At 42.3% G+C, this 25,326-nt stretch overlaps 2 protein-coding genes across 2 annotated transcripts in view; both read right to left on the bottom strand.

The window, feature by feature from the left end:
• Positions 1-13,799: 13,799 nt before the first annotated feature.
• Positions 13,800-17,150, bottom strand: LOC104021467 (relaxin-3). The gene is made up of 2 exons (XM_087741475.1): positions 16,806-17,150; positions 13,800-14,495 (listed from the first exon to the last, which is right to left on the bottom strand). The coding sequence occupies exons 1-2, from the start codon at positions 17,035-17,037 to the stop codon at positions 14,128-14,130; spliced, it is 600 nt and encodes a 199-aa protein (XP_087597601.1). The 5' UTR covers positions 17,038-17,150; the 3' UTR covers positions 13,800-14,127.
• Positions 17,151-21,337: 4,187 nt separating this feature from the next.
• Positions 21,338-25,326, bottom strand: part of PLGRKT (plasminogen receptor with a C-terminal lysine) — a 29,460-nt gene continuing 25,471 nt past the window's right edge. Inside the window, exon 5 of the mRNA XM_087741803.1 lies at positions 21,338-24,088. Coding sequence (XP_087597929.1) covers positions 23,967-24,088 — 122 coding nt within the window. The 3' untranslated portion in view covers positions 21,338-23,966. The remainder of the gene's footprint in view (positions 24,089-25,326) is intronic.

Raw genomic sequence — 25,326 nt, 5'->3', positions numbered from 1 at the left:
CTACTGAAAATCCAGGTGGTCACGGAGCTGTTATTTTAGGAGCCAATTTTGACATTTGGATTCTGCCCAAGTCTTACCTGAGACTTTTTTTTTTTTTTTTTTTATTAAGCAACCTGCCTCTCCTCTGGATTACACTATTTCTGTAGAGGAAGATTTAACTCAGTGGAATTCTTCAGCCAATGCAACTTTATTCCATTTGTCAAGTTCATTCTGAGACTATGGAAAAAGGCTGAGCACCCTGGCAGGTTTGAAACTGTGTGTGGTCGTATGTCCCATTCTGGAGTTAAACCAGATTAAGGTTTTAGTTTGAGAAGGTAGGTGCGTGCACACATTAAGTTGCCATATATTTTCCAGAGTTTCTCATCTGAAAGGGACTGTGTAGCACATAAGTAACGAGCTTGGTGCTACAGGGGCAAGCGTGATTTCTGTTTGTGTTGATTCCTGTGTTTGTACAGGAGGTCGCTGCTCTCGGCCATACAACCTGTTTGTGTGACTGTGCTGCGCATCTGACTTGCGGTTGTGTGAAGCATGTGGTACGCTACACAGTATTAACTCTAGAAAATAGGAATTTGAAGGCAAACAGCGCCCTAGAGAGCAAAAATTCTCATATTAAAGCCAAACAAAATTGGACTGAAAGGTAAAACTTTGGGAAATCCAGATGTATGATAACCCCATGCATGCAATTTGCAGAGCCAGATACTACTGATGCAAGCAGGTCAAAAGAGACAAGACTGGTTAAATCTGTAAAATGTTGTAATAAGCAGTAAGATCTGAAAGACACAACCTAGTTACAAACCAGGTCATTTTTTTAGCTCCTCCTTCCTAGAGTAGCTGTAAAACTGTAGTGCTACTTAAATGCATTCCAAACAGTGTTTGAGCTACCTCTGAAGTAATGCCAGATCAGAAGTTTTACAGCACTTAACAGAAGGAACACGAAGTTGAACAAAGGAGGTCTGGGCACTTCGGTACCCGCTGGCGCTGCCTCATCACCCCCGAGCTGCTGCTGCAGCCGGGAGGCTGGCGCCCAGCGCGGCACAGGTCTGCCTCTACCCTCTGCTGCTGCTGCTCAAGAGCTGGACGGATGCTCGGCGTGGGGCGTCCCCGCCATGGGAGAAATGCTGGTTGTCACAGCAGGCAAAACCAGGAGCCGCGTGCGTCAAGGGGGTTTCGGAGGGAGTTTGCATACCTGGTAATTCTGGTTCTCAGTTGTTGCTGTCGGGTCAATGCATGCGCAGATCCCGAGGCACGTACAATCAGGAGCTCTAGGAGCAAGACTTGCTGCCTCTCTCAGGCACAGCTGGAGCTGTAAGGGGAGGAGGATCCCTCAGTCTCAGCAGCTGCGTGACAACCAGGCATTTGCAAGGGCATTGTGTAGTAGGGGACATTTCTGTGAGGCCTTTGCGAGCCCTGGGCTCACCCTTCTGCACTGCATCCTTTTGCACCATGGCTGTGGTGAAGATTGTAACAGGCAACATAGATAATTCATTTTTTGTAATGCTGTCATTAAAAAAAGATTAACTAATTGAGCTAAATTGCAATTGCTAAATTGCAATATCAGCAAAAGCTATAGAAAGCGTATCTGAGCTTCTAACCCAAAACTGCAGATTACTGGAGCATTAACGAGAGTTGAGGAGCATGAGGTTGTATTTAGAACATGAATACAAAGTTTGATGAATGGATAGCTGAAATCAAGCTTCTCTACTTTTTGCATCCATACTCTTGACCAATATTCTTTTCTTAGGAGAAGAAATGAACGATAAATGGAAAGTAGAATGGTACCCACTATTGAAAGGTCTTTATGACATGCAACCTAAATTTCAGATCTGTGGAAAAGATCTAAATAAAGAATACTTGCACATCAGCAAGGTACTGGATATGCCCTTCATTTCTCAGGACTAAGCAAGATTTTATTACTTTGCTGTAAGGTGCTAATAACTCAAAGGCTACAAGTAAGTTGATATGAGGATACCACGGCCTCTTTACAAAGGCTTTTGGGACATCCCATGTTGCAAGTGCCTGGGCAACCGTGCTGTTGCAGGAACAATATGATATGGAAGAAAGAGGCTGCTCTGGAGGAGCTTTAGCTTCCTGGATTGGGACTGTTGGGCCCTTGGGGACCTGTGGCTCCAGAGCTCATTGATCAGCATCTCCCACTAGTGTGCTTGGTTGGTAAGTGTACAGAGTTTTGGAGCAGGCCAGCCAGGATTGTGACCGTGCTGGTGAAGGTGAAGCCTTGCTGTAGGATGGGAGGGTAGCAGTGCATGAGCATGCTGTGCTACGATCCAGCCCAGAGGCATAGGGAAGGGAATGTGGAAGTCTGGCACCGCACAGAGGCAGGATGTGGCTGAGGTGGAGCTGCTCCACGTTGGAACTGAGCTGCCTTAAACTTAAACATCCTACGGTGAGGCAGATGGGAAGGAGTGGGGTGGTCCCCTGGGGTTAACTCTGCTGGGGCAGGCGGGTGATAATTGAGGCTGTTTTCAGGTGGTCGTATACGGGTGTGTGAGATGAGTGAATGAAAAGCCTGTCCCATGCTTGGTTTGCTTAATACATTAAGCTTAGCAATGTCAAATGGTTTGATGTTACCCACCCCTACCCAAACAGAAGCATACCGTTATTTCAGTGCATGTTTTCCATGACCAACCTCATCCACCAGACTGAGTGCCTACTAAGGCAGACCCATCAGGTGCCATGCAGGAAAGCAAACATTTTCCTGGCTTTCAATTGGGCTTCGCCATCTGAAACAGCCACCAAGCCACTCACTAGCAAAAGGCTTTGGGGCATCAACAAAAGCCACAGGAGTGCGCAGGCACTTAAGAAATAGGAGTGTCTATGAAATTGAGATGGCTTTAAAATTAAGATTCAACTAAGAACCAGTTTTAAAGATTTTAAGTTTAGAATGAAAACTCTAGCAATCTTTTATAAGTACCTTTCCCTTAGCACCTAGGCAAAACTTTTTGATCTCTCCAAAATACCTTTTTATTCAAATTATCATCTTTGTCTTGCTTTCTTTCATCTGTATTTTCAGATCTTCAAATTGCATGGTTGAACAGAGAGGAAGATGTCAAACATACTGTACTGCATCACAAATGATGGGATGGAAAACTTAAAATTTTCAGTCAATCTTGGGCTTGAACTAGTGCATATGTGGAGATAAATCTGATTATACAAACAAGAGATCTCAAAGAATTTGTTTCTTTGTAATAATGAGCAATAATAAGAATGTAATTATGTCAGATGACTTCAATAAATACATGTGCCACCTTGTAAAAGACTCTCAGAAGAACTGGAAATGTGAGGAGAACCAAAAGCTGGATTAAGTATGCCAGGAGAAAAAAAGATATTATTGCAGGGTTCTTTCAGAATTGCTGCATGTCAGACTACCTAAGAAAAGACAGCAAAAAAAATCCTGTGCAAGTTCAAAGCGTGTGATCAGTATATATTTTAGGTACATACAATCAATTTTAGCTGGGTGGTGTGTGATTGAATGCTGCATGGTGGGAGAAAATTAACATCGTATTTCATTCCCTCTGTAATACAGCTGCCATCATATTACTGATTTCTTAAAAAGAAAAAAAAATCTTACAAATGCAATAGCTATTAGTGATTTTGCTATGCCAATATAATTTGTCTACTGTTTTACTGAACATAGACAACTCACTTTAGCTTTAGTCTTTATATATATAAAACAATTTTTACAGGGCTTTTGTAAAACTTTATTAAGAAATTAAATCAGATATTTAAATTATTTAAATATAACTGAGTAGACAGCTCAAGTGTATTGCAATTCATTTAAAATTGCAGTAATTTCCCCCCAACAAGAACTCCAGTTAGCAGTCATCTAGTGTAGTACTGAGTACATCTAACTTGAACAATGAAACAACAAAAGCTAAACAATTACATCAAGAGGAGTTGAAAAGAACCATCCGTTAAATATGGATGCTAGATGTGTTGCCTGAGCTACAGCTGACTGAGCTCTAATCAGATCAATGGGCTTTTCTAACTCTGTCATTAAAAACTCTCAGTCAGGTCACACAGTGGCTTTTCCTCAGAAATACTGATCTATCAATTAAAAAGGTAAACCAAACTTACCTCTGAATAGACCTCTGAAAAGACCTTGACTAAAATTTAAGGTTAAACCTAAGCGTGACTTCAGCCTTCAACAGAAGAGCATCTGACATAAGGACATGAATCCTTCTATTCACTTAGCCAAAGATATTGCTATTTAAAAGGATGGTTTGATAGCAAACAAAAAAAATTGGTTTTCACAGACTAAAAGACCTTCTCCATCAAGGATCAAACAGGTTGGAATCCCACTGCAAACTGAATTCCTAAATGGGGGAGAGGAGAGAAAAGTTTGGCAAATCTTTCAGAAATCACAGGAGAGTTCCCAAGATGAGAGAATACCAAATTCCTTAGATGTGAGGACTGTCAAGTGGATTTTAAAGGAACTGACACAAGTATGTTTCCAGTATAAATGTATAGTTTAGACTAATGGACAGGTGATCACAATCAAGTCCTTCTATCATACCACTTACTAAGTACCCCGAATTGACAGTTTTCTGCTCTTTATAAAAAATTCATGGTTATGAGATCCTGTAAAAGGGACTAGGGTTTTTTAATATCCTTGTAGACCTACCTCTCCTGCCATATTGAAGTTATTCTTGATAGATATTTATCCAATACGCAGTGAGGATCCCATAAACTCTATGAGAAGTCTATTCCAGTGATCACTTTTCCGTGTTCTTAAAAAGTCTTTTCTGATTCTAAAGTACATTTCTGTAGTCTAAACACATTGTTCTTTGTCCTACTGGTTATGTAAAATTTCTTTGTTTCGTCTTTACTGCTGCCTTTACATAGGCTGAAGACTTCTGCAAGTTCTTGCCTCAGTCATCTTTGCTCTGTATAAAACAACAGCCATTTCTACATTCTTTCTTTACAAGCCATATTTTCTGTATCTTTGATAATTCTTGTTACTGTTTTACAGACTTCCTCCTTCCTGAATTGTTGTGTCCAAAACTAGGAATGGTACTGCGGGCCTTATTTGTTCCCAGCAGAAGAAATATTTCACATATCTTACAGTTAAAATTTTCATTTATATATCCCCATATGATGTTTGCCTGTTTTTACCATATGATATTATTATCTCATTCTGTGACCGTCTACAACCCCAGATTCTTCTGTATAGCCATACATCCCTTGTATTTATGCTTTTGATTATTCCTAAACGTAGGAAATAATTTCCCTAATTTTTGAAGATCAGTCTGAACTCTTCCAACATAATTCCAGTCCCTTCCTCCTTAATGCCATCTGCAAATTTCTCTGCATCTTTTCTCTGGTTCTTTCTGCTTCTTCATTGTGTCTCTTCCTTCATGCAAACAATTAATGAAACTGTCAAGTAGTACTAAACCAAAGAGAGGATGCTCTGAACTCAGTTTGGTCTGTCCCTCCTCCTCGATGGCACACCTCTGATAAATGGCTGGAACACCATACTAAGAGGGTCTGACAGTGCTCCTCTTATTAATAGTTTAGTTCAGTTTGTGTTACCCTGGGGTTTTTGCAAGGCTTGTCAGTTTTGATGCCAAGATATATAACATCCTACCTAACCACAAGATTTGATAATTTTTTTTTTTTAAATCCATGATGGTTCTTCTTCATCATCTTCTAAGTATCTGCATATTATTTGTCTGTTTGCTACATTTCCTCTTGCCCCCTGAATTACAGTCAGACTGACTGATCTGTAATTCTCTGTCCACTTTTTAAACAGAGTTTATATATTTTTTCCTACCACCTGGAAGCTCTCTTGTCCTCTTTGAATTCCCACAGGTAACTATTGATGATTCTGCCGTCTCAGCCTGGGGCATGAACCCGGCTAAACAAGCCCACTCTGAATCATTCTTTATTAAGCTGTGACGGATACACTTGACCCCAGCCGTACTTTGGTTCAGGCTGACCAAGGAGAAAGAGGCCTCACACCCTGTGGTGAACTGGCGAGCTGGAAAGCTCCTGGCTCACGTACAAGGGAGTGAATGTGCCTCAGAAAAATATTTCGAAAGGTGGTTTTGAAATCCAAAAATGCAAGATAACCAAAGTACAGAACAAGATACCAGAGCTAAAACGAAGACATCTCTCTTGTCTATACTACGGACTAGCACCCAGCTACTTCACCCTATAAATATTACCGTGAGGATGGGCCCAGCTGGAGCTCTCCTTGAATTGCAGCTGGACTGCATGCCTGGTCACTGTCCCCTTGAGCAGGGACGCCTCTCAAGATCTGAGATTCCTCACCTGAGATTAAGAGATCCTTCCTTTCCCAAAACAGGGAGATGCCTTACTTGTGACAGATCCTTGGTAAGTGACTGATACCATGCTGAATTAATACTAATGAAACATTGCTAATCCATGTAGCTACTGAATATTATTAGAAACATTGTATAGAAAATTCCATTAGGCATAAACTGTTGTCCAAGTCTGAGACTAAGATTGGACCTAGCCGCACCTAGGCTCCATAAGGAGTTTAGAAAGCAAGGGGGACTGCTTTGGACCTCATGACACAACAGGAGGGTCTTCCCTACTCTTTGCATCTCCTGTCTCTTTATGAGTCATTGTAACTCAATTCTAACGCAATTGTCCTTTGTATGTTTCTTCCATGAAGTAATTAACAAGGTGAACCTTGCCATCAAACTTATTGAACCTTGTGAAACCACTATGAAACTTTGTTAAATTCCATCAATTTTTTTAACTGCCAATTATTTTACCTTAGTAGAACATATTGCTGCTTCTCTCTTTTGAGTGAGGTGCATTCCACTCGTCCATGACATCAGCCTAGTCTCAATTCTCAGCCCTAGATCACTGGTGCGGTTGTGCTAGTCAATTGCCCTTGGTAATTTCAGTAAAAGCTGGAGCATGGGCGCAGGCATTAGATATACTTGTTTTTTCTTCTCTATGTCATGATTTGTTTTAATGCTCTTTCTTTTCTAAAAATTACTATATCATGGTCGTTCTTTCTTATGATGCCCACCATGTCCACATTCTCAGCCAAATCTTTCGTAGTGGTTGTAGTTAAACAGCACATTCCCCTCCAGTTGTTTTCTCCATCTTCTGCAGAGTGCTTCAACACCTTTCCAGACTCTTCTGGGTAGTCTGTGTCTTTCTGTATTGCTTTTTCATCAAAATGATAATTGAAATTTCCCTTTAGAATGAAGTTTTTACGTTTTTGATAAGAAGTCCTTTGGTCACCCAGAGAAAGACTCATCTCCATTATTTTCTTTATTTACAGCCTACCGTATTCCCCTACGTGACAGCAATATTGCTTTTACTGCGAAATGTTTAGTCATTCTAGCCTCCAATAGCCCTCTGAACTAAAGAAGAAGCATACACATACTTGAGATGATAGCCTTTTAGTCTTAGCTGTCTTTCCTGAACAGACCATACTTGTCTGTATGAACTAACCAACCAAATCTCTATCAAGCCAATTAAGACATGATTTTGAATATGATTTAAGACATCTAGGCATTCCTGTGTCCTATCCTCTTGCATTACTATGTAATAAACTAATTATAGTGTGGGTGTATATATGTGCCAGTTATCTATTAGTATATAATGAACAATAACACATAATGAATATATATCTCTATATAATGAACTAAGATGTTTCTGCTTACGTCTCTCTATACCACATCAGGAAAATACCTCCTTCCACATCTAAGTCTTTGTATTGATTACTGTCTTGTGACTCCTTGGTTTGTATCCTTTCTGCAGCCAGTCCCGGCTGCACTCCTGCAGGGGAAACCCCAGGGGAACACAGATTGTCACGACCTTGGCAGGGCTCCTGTCCCACACCCTGCCCACAGCAGGCTCAGCTGCGGGGTCAGACCAGGCTCCTCAAGATGTTACCCAGCCAGGGCTTGAAAACTCCCCAAGACGGGAGACGGCATCACCTTTCTGCATCCTGGCCCCACTGCCAGGCTGTCCTCATGGGCGGATGACTTCTTATCTCACACCTGAGCCTCTGGTGTTTCACTTTATCACCATTGTCTCTCGTCCTCTTGCCATGTACTGTGAAAAACCTGGCTCCTTGCTGACCTCTTCATAGAATGCAAGGGGCTGTGTCATGGGCTTTATCTGGATCCTCCAATTACCTATTCAGGTCAACTAATTTAGTTTAGCCATAATCTAAAAGTTTATAGTTAAATCTAGGCTCAAAGAAAAAAAATAAGAGATTACTGGATGCTGCCAAGTCTGAAAGAGAGAATAGTTAAGCCAAATAATTAAGACAAATTTTGAGATGGATGCTGCTGCCTGAGTAAAGTTTTGGACAAGGTTGGAACGACACTAAGACAAAAAGCTTGTGTGTGCTTAAAGGAGGATCGGCAAAGTTGTAATTACTGAGGGTCTGCCAAAAGGAGAGTCTGAGGGGAACGACAAAAAAATTGGAAGGTTTGCTTCCACATATAAATTTTGGAAATATTTCCAGGAATTGCAGAGTAGTCTAAAAATCCTTGAAAAGAGGATGAGGTTCTTAAAGGATGAGGTTCTGATGAATAAAAAGTCCTTGCCAAGATGAGTGTATCTCTTTGAAGATATCTGCACTCCACATCTCTAAGAGGCATTGCAGACAAACAGCTGAGGGGATAGACAGGTGGGTGTATCTACACACTTCAGTGCTGGGCTGGAAGTCAGCAAAGTCTCCAAAAGCAAAGCTGTGAATGCTTCTCTTACATCAGGTGGGTGAGCCTGCAAAAGTTAAGTTAAAAGGTTAAAATTTAAACAAAATTAGACTCGCATCTGGCAAACAAGGTCTGACTGGTTGCTGGCCAACAGGAACAGTGCAGAAGACTATGCCTTTTTCCATGACCTATTCAGTTTCTGAGCCTTCTAATTTAGATGATGATACACACATGCACACATGGTTCTCTCTCTCATGCAGCAGTCAATGAGAGTGGAAGAGACCCAAGAGACCTAGTGCTGAGAGACTTAAAATGAATGTTGGTAGTGTAGGAAATCTGACAAGGCGTAAGAAGTACCAGACTTTCCTCTGAAGTGGGAAAGCAGCAGTACTGCTACAAACCTTAAGAGGTTCTGAAAAGTTGCCTAGTTGTTCAAGTAACTTGGCCCTCATTGTTCCTTGTATCAAGGCTTGAATCTTCCTGCCCCTCAAACCAGCAAGGTGTCTTAGCTGTCATCAGCCTGTTGCAGAGCACACGTGTTACCGAAAGACTCCAAGACCAACAGGTACCACATTTCAGCAGGACATGAAGGTTGTCCTGCCTACTAAAGTCTCTGCCTCTCAGGAGCTCTGCACAGAGGGCAGAAGACTGCTGGGATCAACGTGGCACTGCACTGGAGCACTCAGCCCCGTGTTGTGAGCTCAAATGAAAAAAAGGGCAGGAGGAAAAAGCATATCCTCACACTGTGTTGCTGCATGGGAAGCACCTCAGGAGATTCCATCTCTTGGCACAGGGACAAAAAGATGCAAAACTACAGAGACGGAGAAGTACTTCAACAGTGGCCTTTGGTGCCAAGACTAGTTGCTGCTGAGCTCAACAACTTCTGCAGTGCCAGAAGCATATAGTCACAGGCAAACTCTTTACACCAGGTTGCTGACAGAGGGCACAACATCATGCTAGCATTAAATAAGCCATTGAAGAGCGATACCAGGAGAGCTGAAGCCATGGTGATCCAGTTCTGGTGCAGAGGTGAAAAGCGTGATCTTACTGCCCTTCACTGTCAGCTTCTCTGGACAAAACAGTTCCTGAAGAGGCATTCCTCATTGCCAGAAGGGATGCATCACTTGCTGGCTGAGCTTTTACAGAAACTGGAGAGTCTCAGGTCAAAGAGTATAATCCAGAGAAGGCCAAGAGGCACATCTTGCTGGGGCTTGTTTGGCTGGCCTACTTCGAAGGGCAGAAGTTTTCAAAGCACAAAGGCTGGAAGCTGGGTTTTGGTTCTCTTGTGAGTTTCTGTTATGTGAGAGAGATGCTACCTCGCTCAGCTGTGTTAACAATGATGTGCTCTTGAAAAGTCATAGATATGCATCTGGATTTACACACTTTAAGGTTAAAACATAAGAGTAGGCTGCAGTTGAGGAACTTCTAGCATTGCAAATCAAGTATAGGAACCTTCCAGGTAAAATGTAGGTAGTGGGGAGGTTAGGTGGAGGAAAAGAGGCTCATGCACACACTAGAGAATTTACTTTCCTTCCTATTAGTGCTGGTTCTCTAGAGTATATTGGTCAGAAAATAGTACTGGACAAGCACACTGTGATGGTGCAGTGTTTGATACCAAGGCCTGACCACAAAGCAGGTGGCACAAAGCAGTCAAAGTAACAGCCAGCTCGGACTTTGTTGGAGCTGAAGTCCAGGGAAAGGAGCCGACAGCTCGGGTCTTTGTTCCCAAGACACAGAAAAGCTGTGCCAGGAAAAAATTCATTCCATGCGTGATGGAATTCCATGTGGCACAAATGAGAAAAGGCCTCTCTGTCAGCTACTTGCTGATACCAGTGAGTGGCAGCAGATGGGATACAAATCTCTGCAGGTTCTGTTCTGCTGGGTAGGAAAGGCGTACACATTTTCTCTTGAGTCTCTGCTGCCTGCTGAGGAGGAAAGATGGTCGTCTCAGAAAGTCTTCCAAAAACTCAGAGTGCTAACTCGAGGCCTGCCTCTGGCTTTGCCAGAATGTAGAAATAAAGGTTAACTTTTTTCCTGCCTATCAGCAGAGGTGAAAAAAGACAGACTGAAAGAAAAAAGAAAAACACATCTACTCCAATAACTCAGAAATCTAGATTTTTTCCTGTATGGTTTAAACAAGTGGCAAAGTAAGCAACTGACCAAATAGGACTAGACAGAGAAGGGAGTCGCGTCCTCTCGGTCTCTGGGGTTTGTTAGATAGCTCTCTGTAGCACACTCAGCATCCTGCGTGTGATCAAACTTACACCTTACCCTCCTTTGAGGTGCTCGGCTCTAGCTCTGTCACAATCTCCACATTGCTTACTGCTTTGCAGGAGGAGTTCTCTCAGGTTTTAAAGAAGGCAATCGCAGGGAATAGGGCTGGAACAGCTGTTGCATGCCCTGCCGTGGATTGCTCCCCTGCCTTTGGGCATTGCTCAAGGAGTTCACAGCCAGACCGGAATCAGACTACACCCAGGGCGAAAAAAGGTCCCCAAACCATCCAGAATAATGAGCTCTTGCAGACGCAGACAGCAGTGCCCACACATGAACATGCTGATGTATGATTTCTTACCCATGAACTCAAAATAGCTGTTCAGAAGATAGCTCACACATCGTAACAGATGATTACCCAGAAACTGGACACTTCCCATGGGTTAAGTCTATATCAATGGGGCTGCAATTTCGGTAAGCAGCAAGTTGCTAAAACAATGCTTTTCTCAATAGCTAATTGCTCTGTGAATGAAATGGGTGAAAAAAAGCTTATTTCTTGTGCAGAAGTGTATGTTTCTGAACAGCTGTGATGGTAAGCACAGTGCGCTGCTTTGAACTGCTGCGCTCGCGTTTATGCTGCGATATACGTACGGCCGTACTCCCAGAGGAGCTTTCAGCAGAGACAACGAATGTCCTTTTGGTCTGCTATTTGGATCAATATGTCAACTCCGTAATTATTTTACATCTAGAGCTGTCTGCTCCAAAACGTGTTTGCTTCCCCCATCTAACTAGTCAGACACCTCATTTTACGTAAAAGGTTTGCTTCTGGTCTTAAAAACATGTGTTTGGACACTGAGTCATGTGAACCGGAGCAGATCGCGTCCTCTAGTCCTGTTGCAATCGAGTGACACATAATTGTCACCTTTGGCTACATTGCAAAGAACCATTATAAAATATGGCCTACCCACACAGAAAGCCTTAGAGGTCTTTGAAAACACAATTTGCTTTAAAACAAAGAAAATCTTTGCACGCCCCAGTGTATATAGAGAGTCAAATACTTCCTCACTCTAAAACACAGACTGGATTTCAGTCTGTGCCATGTATCTATGCCACAGCTGACCTGCTAACGCCCTTACAGGCTATGACAAGGCTTATTAAGAAACCCAATGAAAACACAAATGTCACCATTTCTCTGGGTTACACATACTGACGTATCTTGACTCATACCTCTGAAAAACACCTGTTTATGTCAGATAAAGACTGATTTTTCTATTTATAATTCTGTGTCAGCATGAAACAGTTCATCTTGAACATTAATTTCCACTTAAACTATTTATAGTTTTACCAATAGGTTACATCCAACCTGGCAAGTTAAACTCCAGGTTGTTCCATTCAAGACTTAAGCTCACAAGTTTAAGGTTTTAACTACATTTTTGTTTCCCTCAGGACAGAAAAAAGCCTGCTCACTATACATGCAAGCTGTCTACCTGGACAGACCAGTGCTACTGGAGCAAGCAAGCAAGCAGAAAAAACACCGTATTCACCTTTCCCAATATTCTTTTTTAAAGGATTGGCAGAAAGTTTTCTAGCAAAATGAACAATACCTACAGGCTCATGTTCAGTTTCATCAGGCATGGCATTTTCACATTTTCTGTTTTCTTAGGGATTCTATGTACCATTTAGTTTTCACCTTACTAAGGAATCTTAACTTCCAAAGCCCTGGATCCTACTCAAAACCAAGGAACACTTCCCCTCAAACTCCTGTATTCTTCTACGAAATCCTGATCTAAACGAGGAGTCTCCAACCCCAGAATTATTTGGGAGGTGAAGTGGCTGGAAGCTACACTGTAGAAGTTTAGCTAGCTTGTGTCAAAGAAAACTATAGCAGAACTTTACATAGTTACCTTCTCCACTCAGAGTGACGAGAAGCATCTTACAGTCACTACAATAACGGTGTGGAAGAAGAAAACTCATTTCTTGCTAAACATTTTTGTTACAATGATGGAAGAGATCGTGCTTTTCAGCTGGAAGATAACAGCATTCATAGTGAATGTCCGTTCTGCCCAGTCTCTACTGAATAAAACTGACATGGCTTAAAAAAATAAAAAGGATTGATAGATGCCTAATTGTTGGAATAACAATATCATCTTAGGAAAAGGGATAAAGAAGTGATGCAGTAATTTCACTAAGCAGTAGTTCAATCAAAGAACACTTTCCAAAAGACAATTTAAAGAATGAAGCCAAAGGTAACAACTGTGCAGTCTAAGCTATGAAGTACACTCTGAGTCAACTACAGCTACAAAGCTACGTTAAGTTACCATGAGTATCATAAAGGTCAGAAAAAACAAAAACCTCAAGTCATCAACAGCATAGCTAGAAATATAACTTGTTACAGTTGAGAAAAACAGCCAGGAAGGCAAAAAGCTCAGAAACTAGACAGATTAAATCAGCTATTTATAAATACAGTAGCAATTAGCAACTTAGAAATACATCTGAAGTAGCGTAGACCAGCGTACCATAGGAACAGACAGGAAGATGCCTGAGTGTCTGTACAATAAGTTACTTGAAGCACATCCAACACTCTCACTTAGCAGCAGTAGGAAAAAAAATGGGGAAGTCAGGCAAACAAGGAATAATTAAAGTGTTAATACTTCACCCGCTAACTATTTAAGCCCATCCGCGAACATGAAGAAATATTTAGGCTGCAAGCGTTGTATTGCAGTAAAGTTTCTAGAAAGACAATATTGCATAAAACAATTCTGCAATTACAAGGAAATGGAAAAAAGTGCGTTCAAAATAATCGGCAAGCTGAGTCAGTGTTGAGTGGAGTTTCAATTGGCAATATATCCTTTCTGTACATCTTTGTACCATGAATGCCATTTCAAGAATATCACTGTTGACAGAGAAACAACAATTCGGTAACACTTAGTATAATTACACTTTAATGAAACACTGAAGTACTTCCTAAAGTGTTACAAAGATATAATACATTTGTAATATAAGTGTAAAGGCTCAACATTAAAATGAAAAGACTTAGTAAAAAATACAGATTAAAAGTTACTGCAGCAAAAACCAAAGTTGTTACAACTACACTTGTGGATTTTTTTTTTTTTTAAAGAAAACCAGCAGTATTGACTGGCACATACAGACAAAACAAAATACAGTGAGAGTTTTCTTCCTCCACAGAGTATTCAATCAAGTAGCACTGCAACAAACATTGATTTCATGCGTAAGTGCAGAGGGGATTTTAAACTCTGCATATAGTACTAATCTCAGCTTTTGTACAGCCCCATTTGCAACACATTCCTGCCAAACCCAGAGATTCTCGTTTTCTTCTGGGATACCTGGCCCAAAGATAAGCGTTTGATCCCATGGGGTTTGCAATTCCTGTTCCTCCCCTGTCCTTCTGAACAGCTTCTTCTACCTGGCGAACAAGTTCTTTGAAGTCGTCTGCCACAGGTACGTATTCATTATAGTCATTTAAACTATACAAGTCCTTCAACGCCTCCCATCCAAGAAACGAGCTGCTTCTCTGCAGCTGCTCCCCTTCAGGACCCAAAACTGATTGCAGCTTGAAGTTTCCCAGTAGTTTGTTACTTGCTGTCTGTGCAGAATCTGTTGAAAGAGAAGACTTTTTTTAAGTTCAGGCTGCAGAAGGAGTACCAGAAGGAGTGCATAGCTCTAAGAGTTAGCAATAAAAACCATTCGGTTAGTAACAAGCAAAGCACTGTTATCTAGGAGAACGGTTAGTGCTGCAGAGTCTCTACTTCATGATTTACTTTACTTACAGTTTACTTTTAGGGGAATCTTTATGTTTTAAAGGCTATGCAGCCTGTTAGACATGGAGAGTACATGGCTACAACTGCGACTGAGGTATAGACACCCCATCACAACTGCAGTGCTGCTGATAGAGAAGTCTCAATATTTCTATAGAAACAAAATTTTGCTGTAAAGACACATACCCGGAAACCACACAGAGTGATGTCATGTGGCTCATGGATTAATTAGACCACTCCTCTCCTATGCACAATCACACAAACTAGCATCATATGAAGAACAAATGTAGGGAGGACTAAATAAGTAAATATTGTATGCAAACTGCTTCTTATAGATGTATTTTTCTATAGCTATTTTCAGCCGATGCTTTCCACTCATTTCTTTCATTTCACAAGGCACAGCAGAGGCTTGCAGAATTTACTTAGAAACACACTTGTCTCACTGACTGAAGTGTTCTCAAAAATCTAGCTCTACTTCCTTTCACCTCGCACTGTTTCTCTTGGTTTTAGCGTTGTGGCATTGCTTACTTTAGCTAATGTAAAGAAAAGCAGCTCCTTCAATTCTTAAGTTTAAAAATCCCAAATAAGTGTTTGTCTCATGGTCTTAATGCTGTTAATATGTTTTTTGTTTGAGAAAGCTGAAAGAACGTGAGAGCATCCAGTGAATGTTATATTTGCTTTAATATGGCTAATTAATATATAGAAGCTAACTTTCAGACAGAAGAGTTGCCTGAATATGTTCAAAAATAAAAGTGGTTGTAGCTACTTTACTAATTAGACAGCAACTGCTATTTAGTAGCCTTTTGGGGCAGGGAAGACTTTTAGTTAGACAGCATGCAGCACAGCAGGGGCTCCTTAGTGACTGGTGCTCTCAGAAGCTACTGGTAATAAAAAGGAAAACAAAGTTTGCTGTGAAAAGAACACAATCCCAGCAGAGGCTGTACATACGTAATTTGTTATAATTACAAAGGTAACTTTTATCTTCTACTCAACCTGTTGGGAAAAAAGAAAAAAAATCCAAGAAACCCCAAATACTGGCTTCATTAGCTGCCTGAGGTCCACTGTTATTTCAATAACAGCATGTTTAAGCAACAAAAAAGAAGCTCTTCCATTGCACATTTTAGCCAACTTTTGTCCTTGTTAAAAATGTTATTTTCGCTATTCAAAATACCAACATAAATGAGAGTCACCACTTAGAATTACTTTGTTACATCACTGTAGTTTGATAACACAGCCCAAAAAGCATCTACTTGCACTTCTTAACATATTGGACTTGAAACACATGACAGTAAAATTCTCTGAGGAATATTTTACCCATTAACTGTTCACCAAAGATCCCTAAAGCAGTTCCTGCTGTTTAAATTGTCACCTGAAGCACCAAAGAGTCCCATCCATCCTCCAACGAGCTAACTCTTTTGTACAGAGCAGCACAAGCGAGTGATACAAGCCCCAAACGATTCAAACGATTCCATATCCGATCATGCCCCTCGCAGGGCCCAGAAGGATGAGGAGCAGAGCCGCCAGGCTCCTGGCGGAGAGGGACAATTGAGGCAGGACCCCCCAGCCCCAAGAGTTACCGAGCTTTGGGAAGGGAGAGAAGCCATACCGAGGGACACTCCCTACCGCTTCCAAGGGTGCATCACACCTCCCTGCATGGCCAAGGAGAAACAAGTGTAATTTATTGTTTGTGGGTCTTTTTTAAATAAAAAAGAGTTTAGTCAGCCGCGGCCGCCGGCAGGGCTGCTCAGCCCCGTCCAGAGCAATGTCCCCGAACAGACCAAAAACTTTGCAGGTTATCCCGGCTAATGACGCCCCAGCGACTGCCGTGCCTCTTCCTCTAAATTTGTGGGTTTCCTTTCAGAAGCCACGGGCAATGCCGGCCAGCACCGGGAACGAGAGGGAAAGAGAGGGACGGGGACGCTCCCACCGCGGCTCGGGGCGGGAGGAGCGAGCAGCGCTGCGGGGCGCTCGCCCTCCCCTGCTCCCTCGCGTTTTCCCCCCATCTCCCCTCAGCACCTCTCCCGAGCGAGGCCAGGCGCCCCGAGAGCCACCTCGGCCCGTGGGGCTGGGCAGGCAGCGCCACCGCCCCGGGGCCGCCTGACGGGGCCGCCCCGTCCCGTCCCCCCGCGCCCGCTCCCCGGACACTCACCGGCCGCGGGCGCCGGCTCGGCCGCCATCAGGGAGAGCCGCTTCCAGCGGGACCCGCCGCAGGTGAAGATGACGGCGCGGATGAACTCCCGGCCGCACAGCTTCACCCCATACCCGTCCCCTTCTCCCGCGGGGAGCACGGCGGCCGCCGCGCCCCGGGCGCTGGGCTGTCCCGGCGGCGCCGCGCAGAGCAGCGCCGCCGCGGCGCAGAGGAGTCGCAGCTTGGCCCGCATAGCGCCCGCCGCCGGCCCCGGCCCGCTCGCAGGAGGACCCGCCCGCCGTCCAACCGCCCGCGCTCGCGGCCTCGAGCCCAACCGCTGCCGCCCCGCGTGCCGCGCGCGCGCTGCCACCGCTGCCCGCCCGTCTCCCGCCTTTTATGCGCTGAAGGCGGCGCCGAGTCACCGCCCCGGCCCCGGCCCCGGCCCCGGCCCCGCCGAGGGCGCCCCGCGCTGGGGCGAGCCCCCTCCCCCGCCCCGGTGCCGCCGCTGCCGCCGGCAGCTGCCTCACCCGGCGCTCCCCGTCCCTGCAAGCGGCGTCGAGGTGCCCTCGGGCAGGGCTCCCCCCTCCTTCTGCCCCTCGCTTGCTGCCGCGGCTCCTCACGCCTCGGTGAAGATGCACCCCACCTTCGGGCTCCCTCCTCGGGCTCCCGGCTCCCCACCGAGCCGGAGACGTGCTCCGTCCCCTCCGCCGGGCACTCCGTCTCCGGCTCAGCTGCTCCTGTTTGTGGTCAAGTACCGGTTGCCGATGCCCTCTGAAATGACTCTTAAAATGTGAAAAAGTTCTGCTCATCTGTTTTTTCCCTTGCAGGTCCAGAATCTGCGTAACTACTCGTACATCCTCAAAACATTGGCTGAAGCAAAACGACTGAAGCAAGTAAAGTAAAATAAACGCACTTCCACAGAACCGCTTAGGCAGCGGACACCTGAGGTGGGATTTAAAAGCCTGAATTCCTCTCAGGTTTGTCATTCTCGAGACCCACGTTCAGTGGCAGCCGAAGGCACCCAAGTGTCAGGGAAGCCTTGGCTCCAGCACACGTGTCCGGGGGATGTGGAGCTCAGTGCCCCGTGTGTTTCACCAGCAGCCCCCAGCAAGCTTTCGCCAACAAAGGTGGCATTCTTCAGGCTCACTGAGCAGAACAGTGCGCCCTGTGAAAGTAAACTTTGCTTTTGGGTTTTTTTTTCAGCACAGTAGGACAGGAAGTGGCTGCTCATGAACAGTCATACTGTGGAAAACCATAAAAGTTCATCTCTCTAAAAATACAGCAAAGCTGTTGTCTATAGAGCCTTTTGCATGAGGGCTTATGCTTTCTATCCCTTGAGTACTGTTAGCGTATAGAGAAAAACCCTCGAAACTCAGTCTAGAAGGAGAGCACGCAGAGGACATGCATCCACAGCCTAGTGTACACAGGTGAATGATTCACCTGTGCTGGCAGAGAGGACATAGACTCCAATCACTTTTTCAAGGAGGACTTGGGTGTTTTACACTGAGCTGGGTCTAGAAGGAGGCCGTCAAGGGCCGGAAGAGTGACCAAGCTGCAAAGTTGTCTATACTTGGACTTTCTTTTTTGTCCAGTCTTAAATGTTTTAGACAGTGGTACCGCTTCAGCAGTAGACACTACCTATGATCTAGGCTGTTACTAGGATGCAATCCACAGAAGTGGAGGCTGCCAATCCAAAATTCCTGAAGAACAAAACCTTGATCTCTTTCTCTCTCAGTTAAAGTCTTAACTGCTATGCTGTTACAGACAAGTTGTGCAGGGGTAATCACAACCTGCATTTTTAAAGAAAGCAGCAGCTTGATCTTGTTGGTGTCCCGGACTTTTTCTGAAAATACCCATCACATCAGGTGAACTTACTCCTGGACTGTAAGTGGTCTTGTAGGCAAGGGAACTGTTTTCTGTGACTGGAGAACTGTAGTCATGTGCAAGAGCACTACCAGGACTTTCAGGGCAATAAGGAAGGTGCCTCCTCAGTCAGGCAGTGACTGACCTGGTGATGTATTCAGCTTGTAAATGAATATAATTTATTTTATACCCTACTTGGATGTCCATGCCCAATATTGGATCCAGTCTCTAAAAGCGGCAAAATGTCAGATATGTCTTTCTCAGAGTTTTTACCAGGCAATTTTGAGAGAGGTCCCCAAACAGCAGGCTGATTTGCCAGTCTAGCTGGAAGACTCCTGACTCTCCACATACTTTAGGGTCAAATTTAACTGGACCATCAGTTACTGTGGCACCACACTAACTATCCTTACGCAAAGGCAAGCATTATGATGGCCACCTTTAGTTTTTTGTGGAGCCGCACACCCGTGTGTTTCACCAGCAGCCCCCAACAGGCTCTTGCCAACAAGGGTGGCATTCTTTGGACTCACTAAGCAGAACAGTGCGCCCTGTGAAAGTAAACTTTGCTTAAGTTTAACTTTGCTTAAGCCCAAAAAAAACCCACCTCATTTTTGCAACTTGCCTGCAGCACATAACCTCTGACTACAGCTGCTAAATGCAAGCACTCAAGAGACTGGGAAACAAATAGTTCAAAACAGTTTTTCCGACCTCACCTGTTTCTTCATCAGGGCTACTGAATGTGGAAGAGAGCACTTTCTGTGCTTTCCGTCGTGCTTGTTGGTAGGTGATAGAGCACGAGTTGTCAAAGAGGCTTGGGAGGGAATGTCTTTTCAAGACATTCATAATTCCTCAGGGGAGCCCACACTGCAGCACTCTTCATCACTCTTCTTGGTGAAAAGCATAGGCTGCGAATGCGCTCTTGCTAGGATTAAAGACTGCAACAACAGGCAGCGAGTTAATGAGTTTTATTAAGGATCATATCTGAATGAGCTGGCAGCAGTTTGACAGTGCTTAATGTTACTGTGCTTAACGCAGTTTCACTAGTAGGGTGTATTGCTCAGCATTTTTCCTCCAGCCGTATTTTAGTAACGTTGCCTTTGCATCTAGGGCTTTCAACTGCATCTACTGTGATTTGAATAACAGATTATAAAGAAACTTACTATGTTAGTCATATAACTTTAAATCATACAGGATCTTATACAGAAAAGCCTAACTGGCAATCTCTCAGTAATTTGCCATGAATTTAAATCAAGTCAGAGGCTAGGTTTGTTTATCTGTTCATCATAGCTAGAAAAACTATTTCTATTCAAAACAATACAGGCAGAACAAAATAAATAATTTAAATACAACCAATCTGAAGTAACTATCGACTTTCTTACTGTTTGCATTATAAAGAACAGACAACAGCAGAGCACAGAAATGAAATCCCATTCGTGATCTGTAGGATCTTGCACGATAGATACATTCAGTGTGCTGCCTCAATGCAAGTATTATTTAGTTTCCTAAAATAAGTTAAAGATGATTGTACCGTTTCTCTCCCTTGCACTAAATTTTGAATCTGTTTGCCAACAGCAGTCGAAGTTTATAGAGGGTAGAGGATGTTTCATGAAAACAGGTGGCTAAATAAAAAAGATACCCTTTAACAATACCTTGAATACCTTGAATGAAAGGCTTATTCACATGTTAAATGTCAGACAATCTACACAGAAGATCAGATGTCGGGCAGAAATGCAGACTTCATTAGTCTTTTTTCAGAGACTTCACTTCAAATTCATGCAATTCACTGCTGCAAGAACTACGTAGTTTTTGAAAGTCACCCAAACAGGAATTAAAAATATTTCTTAAGTTTGCTTAATACTAGACAGGATTCTGCCAGAAATGTGAAATACCCCTGCATGCACGTGATTGGTGACTAAGTACCAGTGTTATCCAGCTATCTTATGTAGGGCTTCGTCAGAAGATGAAGCAGTTTGCCTTTAAGAAAGCTAATAGTTAAAAAATGAAGAAATCCAAGCATTTTTATATAATGAATTCCAAGACTGATTAAGCAATTTAATAATAATGGAGAAAGGATCTCGTTTGTGTATGTCCACGTAAGTGCTTTCCCCTTCTGCTTTTAAAAGCAGTGATACGCAGTCATAGTCATAACAGAACTTCAAAACATTTAGCAAGGGGCTCTAAGAATTAACTTTCCCTATCATAAAGAAAGGTTCAGAAAAGTTAAATCATTCATCCAAGGAATAAAGGAAGAGACCCCCCAAAGTAACTGCTTGTTTTTTTCAACAATACTCATGTATCCTATCAAAACCGCGTTAACAAGAGAAGCGTGGGGCAGGCAGGTGTGGTTCGCAAGTAGGGTGCACCTTCTTGGATTTTAAATGAGACACAGCCATGGGAAGAACACAAAGAGCTTAATTTTGACATCCTAATCATGACTGACTTCTCACTTTCCCAGAAGAATCCTGCTCTGAGTGACACTGATTCAGGACACATGGCTATCACACCTGGGGAGCAGAAAAACCAACAGGATTACGGTGGTAAGAGTAGTGCCCTCAGGCCAGAACAACCTCCCCCTGCAGTTATTCTCCTTCTCTGCCCCAATGATTCATGAAAACAAAGACAGTTGCTGTGATATATTAAAGTAAGTCTTACAGCTGAAGCCAGCTGAGCACCAATGACAGAAGGGAGCAGGATGTTTTAGGTGTTTTATTTATTTATTTCTATGAGTACAACGGGTATGATGATCGCAGGCAACTTGTGCTGTAAACATCTATTTCCCCGAAGTAGACCCTGTCAAAGGTAAGCTTTCCTGCTTGCTTTCATTGTTCTCTGAAGGAAATCATACAGTTCGGCCACTCTGCAGCTGTATATCTATGTGACAGATATGACTGGGCTCGGCACACGTGAGCTCTGGCAGTAGAATAACTACTCAGTAACAAAGAACGAGCACCTTCAAAACAAAAGCATATATTTGTCAAGAAAAAAAGCAAAGCTAGCAGTAAAAAGTAAAGGCAGTAAAGGTGACTAACCCTTAACTTCTTGACAATCTCTGGCACATTCCCTGTAGCCTGTTTAAATCCATTTCTGGGTTTGGCATTAGACTGTCCTGCTTTGGGCCTGTTGCTTTTCCCTTATCAACTTGGTAACTTTCACTGATACTGACTGTGTAACACTGAATTAAACTTGCCCCATTTCCATCACTTTTTAGTGTGGAGTCTTGCAATGGATTAACACTATTTATCTAAGTTTAACCTTTGGGAGAAGAAAAATTCAAATTTAGCTAGGATGGGGTAATAAATAGCTATCCTATTATCTCCTAAAACTGCTATCTGGGTCATTATTTTGCTAGCCTGCTTGCTTCCTTTTAACACCACCATTTGATCAGCAATCTATCACAAACACACATATATTAATTTCTAATTCACAGTGGATAGGATTAGGGTATTTCCTAATTTTCTAGGATCTGTAAGTAAAACTGCTCTCTTGTAAAAATGTCTTTCAGAGGATTAAAAGGTAGCTTAAAAGGCACAGGTGGAGACATACAAATACCAAAGCAAGCTGGTTTAATTGGCTTGCTTTCTTGGAAGAAAGCATATCAATAGATGACAGAGATCAAAACATAACAGGCTATTATAACGTCTTCAAAATTAAAGCAAGGTAGACTTCAGAACCTGGAGGAAAGGTAGTAGATGATCTGTTATTCAAAGCAAAACAAGTAAGCAGGGATACACATGTCCTAAGAGTAGTACATAATATAGCAGCAAGTAGGGAGGGGTTATGCTACAGGACAGGCAGAAAACTTGAGGTGGTCTTGGGCTGCGTTTTGTGAGCTCACGGAACATGGGTAGCACCATAGGCTGAGTTAAGGCACGCCTTCCAAGACAACTAAAATCACTGCCTTAAATCCAAAACAGCCAAAGCGTAGACCAAGCTATTATAACCAAACAAGCTATTATAACCCATTTTATCACTCTGCACATTAAAATGCATCACATTTGAAATTTTACAGATTGTATGCATCGTTAACATGCAGATGACAGAACCAATTACGGAAGTGATTGAATGCAGAAGTGAATGCACTTTCAGACATCAATCTTAACACAGCTATGGAAACTGTGCTATTAATTTCTTCTACACTGAGAAGCTTTTGTTTTATTATATATTCACCTGTCTTACTGTAACAACATTCTAATTTTAGTCAAGTAGTCTTCAAAAACAGATTCGGGACATTATCTCCAGCTGGAATTTAACTTTTAACTCAACAAACTGTCAATACAGACTTAGGCTTAATTTGTTATTGGATGCTTTTCAACCATTTGTTTTTCATTCCACAATTAGACTAATGCTAGAAGAGTTTCCATCAAAACACAAAATAATCTGTTTTTAAACAAGATTTCCAATACAGAAAGATGCATTTTTTTGCCAAGTGCAACATCAGAACACTAAAATATACTAAAATTATATTCTCAGTATATACCATGCAAAGGCCTCAGTAAAGGCATGCAAAAAATCCCTCAGTTTTTCAGTACTTGTAAGGCCTCTTGGATCTATCCATTACAAAAACATGCATTAATAATTTTGCTAGCTGTTAGCCTAAGTTAATATTCATCTTAGTAGTGAAACTCTGATTTCATGTAAACAAATTATCCTGAGTTTCAGAATGTCAAACAAGCATGAAAAACATTCGGGAAATAGCTACATAATTTGTTTTCTCTTTTTGAGAAATTATCTCTGCTCATACTTTAATACAGTTTTTACTGAGAGTAAAACACACAGTTAGCAAGTGACGTGTTTACTTCTGAACCTACTTCTGATAAAAGTTGTTTATTCCAGAATTCGAAGCAGAGATGGTGAGTTTACTGCCTAAAAAACAGCAAATAAGAAGTGTCTTATTTTTCAAAGAAGTTGACTGTCTATTCCTGATTTCAAATTGAGCTGTGCATCCTTAAATATATTTGAAAATTATGACCATATTTATACAAATTTGGAACTACCAGTTAACTTATTTTTGTTGATTATAGTGAGTTTCGTCGGTACCAGACATTTTTACTACAGGTGAAAGTTATTTTCAGACTCTAAATAGACAGTAGAAATCCAGTATTTCATTCTAAACAAGAAAAATATACTACAGTGAGAATGGATTTTTTCAAGAGATACATACAATATGAAAATCATTGCTTTAAAAAGTACTGTTTTTAAAAAATTATTTTTATATTTTGGTTTTATAAAAGCTCATAATTTTCTCAAAATGTTAATGATTCATTTATGTCCAAAACCAGTATTACAATCACGTTTCAGGTATTAAGCTCTAATACTATCTTCCTATTTTTCTATGAAGAACTTGCTCTGAGATCTTCTGATTTTCTCCAGGTCTTCATAAGTGAGTGGTCCTTTTGGCAATTCTAGCAAAGTGCTCTCCGTGTCCAATATGTTCTCTGCTTCACCTTAAAAAAATAAATAAAAAAAATAATTTCCTCACCCTTACTGTGAGAAAGCAAAGGAAGTTAAAAAAAATTAAGAAACCAATTAAGCTATTCTTGTTTGGGCCAGCACAACAAAATAGCAGGTCACAGCTATGTATTTTACAAATGAGCTGATGTCAATGTAGCATTAAAGTTGACTTTCAGGAATTTTGGACTGGTGGGATAACTGCACACGGAAGTGTTTGGCCTGAACTGAATATCTGCCTCAGGCTGCATTTGTTTGAAAGAACTTCAGCCAAAACAATCAATTGTGCTGTTGTTGTTGCTGTTTCTGTTAGCCCCTTTCTCCTAAAAATGACACTGTGTTACAGTAATGTTTCGTTTAGAGATTTATTACACCCATGCTTTGGAACGGAGGCGTGAGATACAGCAAGGACTTAGCATCACCACATACTTCGTACCAACCCCATACTGTATTTAGGAGTCTGAGAAGAGGGTGGATCTGACATACACATAAAAGCTTTAACAAGTAAATTCCCTGTACACAGTATCCTAGACAGGCCGTATTTGGGCACAATTTTTTGTCTTGTCTCAGGCCTAGGCTAAAAGATGTCAGGCTACAGGCAGAAAGTGGGTAGCGCAGGACTTGAAGAAGCATTGTTCAAAGCATACTGCTCATAAAAACGTTTGCTGATACAGTTATCTAAACATGCAGTCTTAACAGCATAGCAGGGAAAAGTTGTAGGGTGCAGAATGCTGTGGGTAACGCTGGAATGAAAACATCTAGGACAGAGAATCCAAAAAACAAAGATACAGACTGAACATCATATGTAAGTTGTGGTGGTCTGATTGTGCTATAAGAACGGATGAAGGTTAGGCAAAGAATGTGTTTGTTTCGGCTGATGCCATTTCGTACAATGCCAACAATCTTGTTTACCTATGCCTCAACTCCTAGCTTGATGATCATTACGGCAGTGATTTGAAGCTGTATTTATGTGCAATAAACCTGACTGAATACTGTAATGCAGTCAAGACTGTGGTCATTCTTTAAAACAGGTCTGAACGCTGAAATCTCCAACTGCAATTTTGGCAGTATTACCGTGCTTGGGATCACCACACATCAGCAACATCCAACAGGACGACACTCGTTACCATTCCCAGTAACTGGTAATAACACAATGTCAGTCAGTTGCATATAGCATCTGATCATGGAATAGCAAGAGATCTTAGGTGACAGAGAGATGTTATAGATAGTCAAA

The sequence above is a fragment of the Nipponia nippon genome, unplaced genomic scaffold (assembly GCF_047370975.1).
Source record: "Nipponia nippon isolate SJK-2023a ecotype South Korea unplaced genomic scaffold, ASM4737097v1 scaffold_8, whole genome shotgun sequence".
In the NCBI taxonomy this organism is placed as follows: domain Eukaryota; kingdom Metazoa; phylum Chordata; class Aves; order Pelecaniformes; family Threskiornithidae; genus Nipponia; species Nipponia nippon.
This window is presented reverse-complemented; position numbering and strand designations above follow the sequence as displayed.